The 10,645-nt window shown below is 60.9% G+C and overlaps 1 protein-coding gene across 1 annotated transcript; it reads left to right on the top strand.

Moving 5' to 3' along the window:
* Positions 1-10,603, top strand: CHLRE_10g425050v5 (uncharacterized protein). Its single transcript, XM_043066535.1, has 15 exons — positions 1-196; positions 797-952; positions 1,157-1,315; positions 1,524-1,673; positions 1,952-2,128; positions 2,594-2,803; positions 4,122-4,387; positions 4,505-4,653; positions 4,919-5,058; positions 5,307-5,468; positions 5,689-6,713; positions 6,907-7,133; positions 7,396-7,541; positions 7,792-7,964; positions 8,339-10,603. The coding sequence occupies exons 1-15, from the start codon at positions 128-130 to the stop codon at positions 8,550-8,552; spliced, it is 3,423 nt and encodes a 1,140-aa protein (XP_042919932.1). The 5' UTR covers positions 1-127; the 3' UTR covers positions 8,553-10,603.
* The last annotated feature ends 42 nt before the right edge of the window (positions 10,604-10,645 follow it).

Genomic DNA, 10,645 nt, shown 5'->3' with positions numbered 1-10,645 from the left:
GAGGATTTTTGGTGCAATCTGATACTGCTGGACCCCCTTTCAGTTAACTGCTGGCTTTCAACATCCTGCGCGTTGCTATGGTCGCAACCATAGAAGACTCACAGTCAAGCAGCGCCTGAAGCTCCAAATGGCGCGGGCGCAGTCTGGGCTGCACCAGCTGCTGCTAGCTCGTGAGATTGGCGTTGTTGGGTCACAGGTGAGCACGCTGGGGATGGCTGGTGGAAGGGGCCGACGCGAAGCATGATTCGCACTTTTTGCCTCACCTCTTGTTGGGGTTTGGCCCACTCTAGATACATCAACATATAGCTGTTGGAGACATATATCCACACGTGCATGGTCAGGGGCTTTTGAAGCTCCCGGGCAGCCAAGCCGAATCATCAGCGACTCAGCTGTTCGGGCAGCACCGGCGCTGTTCTTGCTGTCTCGCATTTTCATGCATACTGTTGCCAATTCGCTACTTTACCGCATGCTGGTTGAAAGCTCAAAGTCCTGTCACCCAACCGAACACGAAAACAACTAGCCAGTCGGCGCACCCGCGAGCCCTGCCGGCCGCACAACCTTCCCACGCTACCCGCACACCAGATCTGCACACGCGCTTTATATCACTGCCACCGAAACATGCTACGCCTCACTATAGGTGATTTGCTCAAACAACCCACATCGTGCCGCACTGCCGCTTGTATGTTGCGGCCGACACCAAGGGCTCGCCCCATGCATGCCCCACAAGTGCCAGATCCATGCCACTCCCATTGACCTACACACTCAATCACGCATCCCGCGCCCTCCTTGCCTGCAGGAGGGCGTCCCCTATCAACGCAGCCTCCACTTCCCGCCGCATTACGCTGGGAAGCTCAGTGTCGCGCACACCTATAACGGCCACAGCGGCTGTGTAAACCGGCTGGCCTGGAACGCAGATGGCTCCTTGCTGGTTTCAGGCTCCGATGACCGAAGGGTGCGCCAGTGCGGTGTTGACTTGGCCGCATTAGGCCCAAAGCTTGGCGGCGTGCATTGATGAGCTCAAACGGGATTGCTGCCCGTGCATTCGTGCCGCTTCCTCACTCTGCGGCCATCCAGTCAACCCAGTCTGTGCCCTTCACGGTTTCGGCCCCTTTGCCTGCTGGCTCATCGCGCCGCACCCCTCCCACTACTCCCACAGGCCATCATCTGGCACCACCCCGAGGTGGAGCGCACGCCTCTGGCGCTGTCCACCGAGCACCGCGCCAACATCTTTGGCGTGCAGTTCCTGCCGTGCACCGGCGACCGCCGCGTGATCACCGGCGCCATGGACGACACCGTGCAGCTGCACGACCTAGAGGTGCGGCCCCGTGCTTTACAAAGATGGAATGTTATAAATGTGGGTTGTGGAGGTTTTGGGGTGGTTCCCAGGGAGTTTGAGAACTGTTGGCAGCGTGTGGTGCGCGTGCATACATGTGCTTGCTTGTGGGATGGGCATGGTACCAGCTGGCCATGCCGTGCTGATGATATACTCCCCCGCTGCATACGAATCCAATTTCGCGTCACAGGCCTCGCCCGCCACAAATATTCCGCGACCGGGCTCTGCGGGCGGCAGCCGGGCCCAGCCGCCCATGCACCGGCGTGTGGCCTCGACCGCCCACCTGCAGTCCGTTATGCCACGGACCAAGGTGTACTATTCCCACAAGGACCGAGTCAAGGTAGGAAGGGCGCAAGGTGGATGGTACTGCTGCTCGTGGGAGCAGACTACTGGAACGGAAATTGTCTTGACACGCATGCAGCGTGTACATGCTCGATCGTGTAATTATGGCTTGGCATGGCCAGCCAACACCTACAACACGCTAACGCACATGTTAACACAGGTATCACCAGGTGTCGTTCGCTGTGTGCATGGTCCACACGCACATGCAAATTGTTTCTTCTCTCAAAAAAATTGGATCTCTTTCGTCCTCCCTGTTCCCTCCCTTCCGCGCTCCAGGATGTGCGGGTGGAGCCCATGAACCCGCACAACTTCTGGAGCGGCGGCGAGGACGGCGTGGTGCGGCAGTACGACACGCGGCAGCCCAACCAGGACAAGTGGGAAAGCCCCACAGTGCTGGTGCAGGTGCGGGACGGGCACAAGACGATACAGGTCAAGAGCCTCGACATAAACAAGGTGCGTGTGGTAACGGGAATGGGTCAAGGACGGTGAGTTTACGGTGTGAATGTGCGACTATGCGCTTTTGCAGGGAAGGGAAGCCGAAAATAGGTTATTGTTTCTTGGCGGCCCTGTTTGCAACGCCATAAATTTGCGCTATATAAATGGAACCCTTGGCGGCAAGCGTTGTGGGTCACTGCAAATGTATTACTTACTTGTTTGTTGGCAAGGATCTGATGGGCCCATGCGTGCCTACCTGCTGTGGTGATCCGTGTGACCTGCATTATGTTTGCGTGTGGTGCACGTGCGCATGCTCTCTCGAAATATTGATCCATGCGCAGGGATAAGCACTGCGACCACGCGCCACACAGTCCACCCTGCCGCCTGGCACGTACGTCCGCCCCCTCCCTTGCACGGTACCCCCTCCCTTCCCTTCCCTAACATCATACAAGTATTTCCCACCGCCCCTCACCGGGCCCGCAGGCGCACCCGCACCTCCTCGCGGTGGCTGGCTCCGACCCCCAGATCCGCCTGTACGACCGGCGGAAGCTGTCCACAGGCGGGTGGCAGCGCCGCGGCGCCACGCCCGCCGTCATGGCGCTGGCGCCGCCGCACCTGCCGCTGGCGGCGGCGCCGCCGCGGCACGGCCGCTCGCACGCCACCTATGTGGCCTTTTCAAACCGGGGCGACAAGGTGGGAGCTTGGGGGGTGGAGCTTGCGTGGTAGGAAAAGCGCAAGAGCAAGAGGAGAAAGCAAAATGGGGAAGAGGGCAGCTAGTTTGGCTCGTTTGATGAGGGAGAACCGAAAACCACGCGCGCCCATCATGCGTTAGCGCCTCACTAGCTTTGTGACCGTACTTGGTTTTGCAAACGCGTGTAAGGCTGCGGCCTTTCAAAGGGAAAGCAAGTTGGGAAGGGTTCGACATCGATCGTACGTGCAATGATCCGGTGTGTTTCACAACGAAAGCGCGTGTGCATGTGTACACGTATGTGCGTGTGTGCGCCAATATACCGGGCGGATCACTGGATTCCGCGGGTCATCACAGTGCCCCATTGCTCCCGTCCACTGGAGTGCCCCCAGGTACGGGTAGTTTGGCTCGTTTTGTAAGAGGGAACCGAAAACCACGCGTGTGTGTGCCAAGATATCGGGCGGCTCACTGAGTTCCGCGGGTCATCACAGTGCCCCACTGCTCCCCATAATATAATCCGCTGGAGTGCCCCCAGGATGTGTGCGCTCCGCATGTGGGATGCTCGGGCTGCGTGTGCGGCGCTTGAGGCGGGTGTGGCGGGCGTTGTTTATCTTAATATGGCAAGGTCGTCGTCACTGGATGCGCAACCTACGCGTACCCGCGGTCCATTACGAATGCAGCAAACAGGCAGAAGCTGGTTGTTGGGATCATACATTACTGGCAGATCTGGAAGTTATAAGGTCATGCGGTCAAGGAAATCGGATGCGTCCGCTCTAATTGGGCTACCTTGCTCCCCGGTGGCAGACAGGCTAACTGGCTCGCTCTAAACCCCTGACCTTGGCGGCTCCGTAAATCCATGCCCTGGCCTTCAGGAAGACGTAATCATGGTTTCAGGAAAAACAAAACGTGCGCATTGCGCGTTTGCATGTAGCGGTATTATACCAAACTCCGCTGAGTATACCATAGGTTGCGTGATGGTGAGTAGAAGGGTCCACACAGTGTACGTATGCAAAACTTACAAGCAAACAGTGACCAGGTTGTGTTAAAGAGCACAAGGGAAACAAAAGTACGGTGTGGGGGGGGGGAGCAGAACGTGTGCATGTCTGTTTGTGGAAGGGATCAGTAGGAAAAATTGTGCATATGAGGAGAGAACCCGCTTGCTTGTTGGCCAGTGCGTCAAGCATATGCTGAGTTGGCACAGTATCGGCGGTGGGGCCCTCGCATGCTGTGCTCGTACCAACAGATTGGTGGTCCTGCTTTTCCTGCTTTTTTCCAATTCTAGTAACAAATGCTCGCCTGCCGCCGCTTCAAAATCACTCGCAGCTGGTCACGACGTACCACGGCGACCACGCATACTGCTTTGACATCACGGCCAGCGGCGACGTCTCCGCGCTCTTCCCCGACCCTGCCGCCGCGCTGGGCGTGGGGATAGGCGCCGCGGCGCCGCCGGCTGCGGGCGGCGTTAGTAGGCTGCTGCTGGTGCCTCAACGCCAGCAGTCGGTGACGCCGTCTGGGCGTCACAGCGGTGAAGCGGGCGGCAACGGCGACCGGCGAGACAGTGGCGGCGGCAGCAGCGGCGGCAGCGGCAGGTGTGTCTTCATCTCTGGTTGGACGGCCTTCATTTCATACGCCTTGTCTTGTTATAGTGTGATTTGTTTATGCTTTATGTTTGATAAGCGTGTCAATCTAAATCTAAATGTATGCAGCGCATCTCCCCTATGCCCTCGGGCGGAAGAGGCCAAAGCTCGCGGTAACGCCGCCATGTTTGAGCGCAAGTGGACGGCGGCGGTGGTTGCATTCACGGACGCACTGCACTGGGCGCCTGGAGCGCCGGCACTGTACGCGCAGCGCGCAGGTGCGTGCGGCTGCGGCTGCGGCTCGCGGCGCGGCGTGTTGACTGTGTTAGTCTTGCGAAACGCACCTTTGGCGTGCAATGGCTTGTTGAATTATTCTATTTTTTGCGCTATTATAATGGCTACGAAGCCGCAACATATGCATTTAGTCGTGCAATACGGCAGTATTTTGCGAGGACTCACTGTGTGGCCGTTGTTCGCAACATTTCCAATCCTGATCGTGCATGATGTTTTCAAAATTGTTCTCGCCATCACTCGCATTTGCAGAGGCGCTGTTGGGACGCGGCTGGGTGGGCGACGCGGCCATGGCGCTGCGCGACTGCGACACCGCAGTGGGCCTGGATGAATCCTTCTCGCGCGCCTACCTGCGCCGCATACACGCGCTGCAGGCGCTGCAGCAATACCAGGTGCGGGCGTGTGTGTGCTCTGACCTCGGGCTCGGGACCGCGATTCCAGGAGCGGTTGTTTGCAGCGGGCAGCGCGCGTGCATACATGCACATTCACGTAGTGTGCTTGCTTGTGTCGCATACGCCTTTCGGTTTCAGGGACGTGGCATAGCGCAAATCCGTGCTTACACATCGTAATCATGTGTGGCACTGAGAGATTATTTTACAATGATGTGCCGCCTCGGCATGCCTTTGGCTTCCGTCTGTAGTGCGCGTTGACGGCAGTGGATGAGTACCAGCGCCGGTTCCCCGGCCGCGCCGCGGACGACGTCGCAGCGCTTGCCGTGACACTCCGCGCGGCGGTGGAGGAGCGCCGGCGGCTGTACGAGGCGCGGCGGCAGCAGCAGGAGCGCCGGCGCGCGCAGCGGGCGGTGAGTGGTTAGACGAGTGGTGATGGGGTTAGTTGGGATCACAGGGAGTGAGCCGGGTCTCCTCTGCACAAGCCAGCAGGTCAGATGCATAGGAGAAGAGCGTGTGCGGGCTGCGCAATGCGGAGGATTGTGCAGTAGAGGGCTTGAACTACGGTGCGTGTCGCCATGTGTGCCGTATGTGCGCGGCGTATGTGTGCGCGCGGCGCTGTGCCCCTCACAGGCGGCCTTGGCTCGTGTGCAGGGGCGCGTGGACTCTCCAGCAGTTAGGCCGCAGATGCCCGGGGCCGCCACCACTTCAACTACTGCGGCAGGAGCAGGAGCAGCAGGGGCGGCGCGGGGTGCAGCGCCTGCAGCAGCGGCCGGGGCAGCGGCCGCAGCGGCACCCGCCGCCGCCGCCACGACATCGGCGGCGGCTGGCAGCGGCGCAGCGGCAGCAGCCGCTGGCAGCAGTACGGACTACGAGATGGATGACAGTGAGGTGTACGGGCCGCCGCCGCCGCCGCCGTACGAGTTTGTGGAAGAGGAGGCGGACCAAGAGGCAAGCGCGGGCGCTGCGCAGGCGCCCGCAGGGGCGGACGAGGCCGTGTCAACTGCGTCCGGAGCGGGTCATAGAGACGAGCTCAGAGCCGGGACGCGGCAGGTCGGCACGGGCGAAGGCACGGCCGTGGGCGCTGAGCAAGCGACACCCACGCAACGGCCGCCAGCCGCAGCCACGAGCGTTGGTGAGCAAGCGGCCGCGGGGCCGTCAACTTCTGCTGTTGGGGTTTCTGTTGGCGCCAGTAGCCCTCGGGAGCTGACTCAGCAGCAGTCCTCCGCCCGGACACCGGCTGCGGAGGCCGGGCCTGCTGGGAACGCCGAGGAACGGGGGGCGGCAGCGGCGGGGCCATCTGGGTCCGATGCTGCCGCTGCTGGGCCAGACGGCCACACGCGGGCAGCAGCCGGCGCTGCAGGGCCCAGCGCGGATGCGGAAGGCAGTGCCTCTGCGGCGGAGACGCCTGCGGCGGAGGCGGAGGCAGAGGCGGCCGCGCGCGCCGCGGCAGGGCGCGGCCGGCCGCCGGAGACGGCGTCTGACGCTTTAGGGCCGGCGCGAAGATTCCTCCGCAGCAATGAGGAGGATGACGATGAAGATGATGACGAGGAGGCGCCAGAGGAGGAGGACGAGGAAGAGGAGGAAGAGGAGGACACGACGGACGTCGATTCGCTGCCTGGAGAGGAGGACCCTGACATGGAGCTATTCCTGCAGTAGTGAGTGTTGTCATACGCGCTGCGGACCATACACGCTGCGGTATGCCCCGTGCGGCTGAGCGTGTGTCATGCGGTCATAACTTAATGTGCAACCAAGGGAATATACCCGCACCTCAGCTGCCTGCGCCCGCTGTGCCTGCTGGTGCTCTTCTGTTCCTCAAGTCTTAAAACTCCTACCTCCCTTTCTGTGCAGCTACTCGCGAGTTATGGACATGGCTGGAGCCAGCGGCAGCGCAGGCGCCAGCAAGGCGGCGGCGCGGCACGGCCACCACTCTGGCACGTCGACGTCGGCGGCTGCCCCGGCGGCTTCTGGCTGCGACGGCAGGCGGGGTGGCTACCGCATCCGTGGCGCCTGGGACGGCACGCCCGGCGGCCGGCGCATGCTGCAGCGATTCGTTGGGCAGAGCAACGTGCAGACAGGTGGGTGGGTGTGCGCTCGTATAAGCCCCGCACGACTACCGTAGTTTGCACCGCCGCACACGGGCCGACGTCCGCGCGTGTCGCCACTTGACGGCTAACGAGTCAGAATGACGTCCTCTCACACGCCTGCCCTGCACCCGCCCTGCTGCACCTGCGCTGCATCTGCCCTGCCGCACCTGCCCTGCACCAACACCTGCGCCTACACCTGCCCCTGCCCAGCCTGCACAAATACACACCCAATCTCTCTCCCTCTATCACGCAGACATCAAAGAGGTGGGCTTCATCGGCTCGGACGACGCGGTGGTGGCTGCGGGCAGCGACTGCGGCCGCGTGTACCTGTACGACGCCGCCAGTGGGGCGGTGCTGCGCGCGCTGCCGGCGGATGAGGACGTGGCCAACTGTGTGCAGGTGTGTATATGTGTGTGGGGGGGGAAAGGGGTGTCAGGGTGTATGAAATGAAGACCCGGTGTTTGCAAGCATGGAGGAGGTCGGGCCACGGGGCACAGCCGCCTAATACAGCTGCTGCAATGCTGTTGGCTGCAAGGAGGGTATACGGTATACGGTACCCAGCTGACAAGCCCGCACATGCAAAATGTTTGCTCGCGAACCGACATCCTTCCTTCGCCTTTCCATGGCCCCGCATTCGCCGCCGGTGCAGTGCCACCCCTCGTTGCCGGTGATCGCCACCAGCGGTATTGAGACGGTGGTGCGGCTGTGGTCGCCCAGCGACGCGCTGCCCTCTCCGGCCGCGGTGCGCGAGCTGACCGATGAGCTGGACGGGGTGGTGGGGCGCAACCAGGAGCGCATGAAGGAGGGGCCGTCCATGCTGAGGTGAGGCGCGTGTGTTGCGAGCCGTGGTGGTTTGTGTGTGCTGAAACTATATGTGTGTGCATGCGTGTGTGCGTGTGTGTGTGTGTGTGTGCGTGTGTATGTGTGTCTATTGCGCGGGAGTAGAAACGGCATGGCTGGTTAAGCTGCGATGTAGGCACGTGGAGGCATGCGCTCACAACAGACACAGACATGCCAATGGTGGGGGGCTGCCTGTCTTGCGTGTATTCGACGTCATTTGCGCATGGGTGGGCGTCAGCCGCGCATTGTGTGCCGCCACGCACACCACTCTGGCACAATGCCTACTTCTAGCCCCACGAACACAAATATACTCACCAAGCGCCTGGGCGCACGCACGCACACTCGAATTATTGCAGGACCTCGGCGCTGCAGCAGGCGCTGCAGGAGAACCCTCAGCTCTGGCAGCTGCTCATGAGTCAACTCTATGGCAGGGGCGTCATGGGTGCGCGCGGCAGGCCGGGCAGCGGCGGCGGCGGCGGCGCCGCGGCGCCGGGCGCGGCAGAGGAGCCGGGAGGAGAGGACGATGACGAGGAGGATGCGCACCCCGAAGTGTCATGTCGCATGGCCTAGTGCCCTAGCTAGCTAGGCAACGTTCCCGAGTGATCCTTACAATGCGCCACGCATAAGACGCGTGGCTTCTTTCGATTGCTGTTGAGTTAGTAGGGCCAGGTCCCCACGCGTGTTTAACATTCCACCACTGGAGGCTGTTGATGACTCAAAAATGTCCGGCCCGGATGCAAAGTTTGAGCGGCCGATCTTCAGTTCCTGGGGGCGGCTGGGTGCAAGGCATCGATGCAAGCAAGGAAGAACTACGTGCATCGACTTGCCCCAGCTCGGTTATGCAGGGCATTCCACCAACGCAGTACAATATGGTGGTTAGTAATGGTGTGTGTTCCTTGGTTAGCAGTGGTGTGCTGCGCATTCCTTGGTCATGTGCATTATGGTTCCTTGACTTGTCGACATAGAGCGAAGGTGCGGGTGACGGCTCTGGATGCCCCGGACAGTGCCTGCCGTTTGGCGCTCCGGGGCACACAGCAGCTCGCAGCCCCAACACGTGCGCCGCGTGTGGCGGTAGGGCTGTGTGACGTGCCGCCTGCATTTTACCTTGCTGGTGACATGCCGGGGCACTGAGCACTTTGTACGAGATGTGTTTGCGGGTGGGGGATGGTCGCGGTTAACCCGTGCGAAAGTGAGCGTCTTCCAACAGACTTGTTGGGGCGCGCCTCGGATTCATTGCATACGAAAGGGCAAGGTTGTGGCAAGCGAAGAAAGAATGCACGTCGCGGCATTGGTTGACCACACGCGTCCCCCAGTGACTGTTCACAGAGACACACACTGTTCTCAGTGTTAGGGATCGCGGTGTCTAGGCCTGGGTGTGTGCTGCACCCTGGAAACGGTGTGCGGCGGTTTGGGGGCAGGGCTTTGTGCGCTTGGCAGCCGCGCTATGTCAGGCGGCCGTGGCCGCTGGCTGAGTGGGTGTGTTAACAGGTGGCTGAAATGAGGGCTATGGAGTGAGGCAACAAACAGTCTGTCCTATGCCACCCCCTTTGAGCAGTGTACTGGAGCGAGTGTACAAGAGAAGAGGCGAACGAGAGCGAAATGGAAGGGCGGTAGGTGGCATAGGCAAGCGTTGTATGTGGCGGCTAGGCAACTTGGAAGACCCAGGCGCACAGCTTCGGGGAATGAAAAGGACTTGTGATTTTGCTGACCCTGCGAGAGGCGGCTGAGTGCCAAGGTTGTGGGGGTTGGGTGCGTGTGCCATGCTCGAGTGAGGGTAGCGAGGGGTGGCCTACGTTGTGTGCGGGGTGTGGCGTGTGCGTTGTGACAGGCAGATTGCTTGCGCGTTCGCACAGCCACGCCCTGCACGCAAGTTGGGGCGAGGCAATGGGATGGCTGATCTGTCGTCTGCTGGAGTTGACGTTGACGTTGATGGAGTGTACACAATTGCAATGAGGGGCGGCCCCGGAGTCAGGTCGAATGGCTCGAGATGTCAAGAGTGTGGGGAGCGCTCGTGTATGTGTATGGACGGGATTGCGCTGGAGTGGCTTTGAAGAGTTGCGCAGTCGTCTGGGAGTGGCGGTACTGTGGCGGTAACTATGACGCCAGGAGTGCGCGACGCCAACGGTGGTAGTGGTTTGGGAGGGCCTCGAAGAGTCTGCATTCAGCAGCGAGGCGGCCAGTCCGAGGACAACGGCCGTCCGTGTTGTGTTGTTGGTGGCCTGGACAGGGCATTCCTCATTACCTGCTAGCTGCGCTGGCCGTCGCGATACAGCAGCTTCGCTCTGTAGCCCTCGCAGAGCCACCTTGGTTGCCACTGCTACCTACGGGCGTGCAGTCGTGTAGACAGGAGCGGTGTGGCCTGGGCTTGTATAGCGAAGGCTTTCATGCTTGTAAGCGGGTACAGCGGCGCTGTCAGACCTGCGGTTTTTCCAGCGCTAGCCCTTTTACACCGTACGTTCCAGTTATCGCCTCTACTAGGCGTAGACCAAGAACATTGTTGCTTCACCTGGGAACACGGCGAGTGCAAGAGAGCCTCTCAGCCTCGGATAGTCGGATGCCCTAGCCTTGGATGCCCCCGATCGGCTGGGCAGTGACAGGGTGGGCTGTAACACGGCGGACACGTTCGTATCACATACCTTATACAATCAAAGCAACTTTGTGTT

The sequence above is a fragment of the Chlamydomonas reinhardtii genome, chromosome 10 (assembly GCF_000002595.2).
Source record: "Chlamydomonas reinhardtii strain CC-503 cw92 mt+ chromosome 10, whole genome shotgun sequence".
Classification (NCBI taxonomy): Eukaryota; Viridiplantae; Chlorophyta; class Chlorophyceae; order Chlamydomonadales; family Chlamydomonadaceae; genus Chlamydomonas; species Chlamydomonas reinhardtii.
The sequence above is the reverse complement of the archived record's forward strand: the minus strand, read 5'-3'. Positions and strand labels throughout refer to the sequence as shown.